Genomic DNA, 1318 nt, shown 5'->3' on the forward strand with positions numbered 1-1318 from the left:
GGATGTGCAGCCGACAAATCTGCAGCAACTGTGTGATGCTATCATGACAATTTGGACCAGACTTTCTGAGGAATGTTTCCAGTTGAATCTGTGCCACAAAGGATTAAGACAGTTATGAAGGCAAAATGGGATCCAACCCAGTACTGGCAAGGTGTACCTAATAAAGTGGCCGGTGAGTGTATGTTTTCACAATAAAAGACCTACTGCTGGTAATCTGTTGTTAAAGTAATGGATTACATTTACTCAAATAAAATAAGTATTTTTACTTTCTGCTGCATCTGTCTGAAAGCTCAGTGAAATTAGGGTTACCCTGACTGAGTCACTTCCTGTTTATAATCAATCGATTAATTTACTAAATAACAACAATTTACTGTTTGATTATTTATTTATTTATTTATTTATTTGTTTGTTTGTTTCAGCCATCTCCTCTTCAGAGCCTGCCCCAGATACAAGGTAGCCCAACAAGTGACCAGCATGTTTCTTCTTTAAGTCACAATTCATCTGTCACCCGAGTCAGTTAGAGTCACTAATCAGTTCTCAGTCCAAGTCATTGATCATGCCTTTAACCAAGTCATTGATTGGGTTTCAGTCCAAGTCATTGATTGTGCCTTTAACCAAGTCATTGATTGGGTTTCAGTCCAAGTCATTGATTGTGCCTTTAACCAAGTCATTGATTGGGTTTCAGTCCAAGTCATTGATCGTGCCTTTAACTGAATCATTGATTGGGTTTCAGTCCAGATCATTGATCATGTCTTAAACCAAGTCATTGGTTGTGTTTCAGTTCAAGTCATTGTTTGTGTTTCAGTTCAAGTCATTTATTGGGTGTCAGTCCAAGTCATTGATCATGTCTTAAACCAAGTCTTTGGTTGTGTTTCAGTCCAAGAAATTGATTGGGTTTCAGTCCAAGTCATTGATCATGTCTTTATACCAAGTCATCGGTTGGGTTTCAGTTCAAGTCATTGATCATGTCTTAAACCAAGCCATTGGTTGTGTTTCAATTCAAGTCATTGACTGGGTTTCAGTCCAATTCATTGATCATGTCTTAGTCCATGTTATTGATTGAGTTTCTGTCCAAGTCATTGATTGGGTTTCAGACAATTTCATTGATCATGTCTTATACCAAGTCATTGATTGGGTTTCAGTCCAAGTCATTGATTGGGTTTCAATCAAAGTCATTGATTGGGTTTCAGTCCAAGTCATTGATCATGTCTTAAACCAAGTCATTGGTTGTGTTTCAGTTCAAGTCATTGGTTGTGTTTCAGTTCAAGTTATTTATTGGGTGTCAGTCCAAGTCATTGATCATGTCTTAAACCAAGTC

General features: G+C 37.6%; 1 protein-coding gene across 1 annotated transcript in view; it reads left to right on the top strand.

Annotated features, from left to right (window-relative positions):
- Nucleotides 1-1318, top strand: part of LOC106531752 (cat eye syndrome critical region protein 5) — a 17922-nt gene that overhangs the window by 7737 nt on the left and 8867 nt on the right. Inside the window, exon 5 of the mRNA XM_014027670.1 lies at nucleotides 420-453. Within this exon, the coding sequence (XP_013883124.1) occupies nucleotides 420-453 (34 nt within the window). The remainder of the gene's footprint in view (nucleotides 1-419; nucleotides 454-1318) is intronic.

This window comes from Austrofundulus limnaeus, unplaced genomic scaffold, assembly GCF_001266775.1.
Source record: "Austrofundulus limnaeus strain Quisiro unplaced genomic scaffold, Austrofundulus_limnaeus-1.0 Scaffold671, whole genome shotgun sequence".
NCBI lineage: Eukaryota > Metazoa > Chordata > Actinopteri > Cyprinodontiformes > Rivulidae > Austrofundulus > Austrofundulus limnaeus.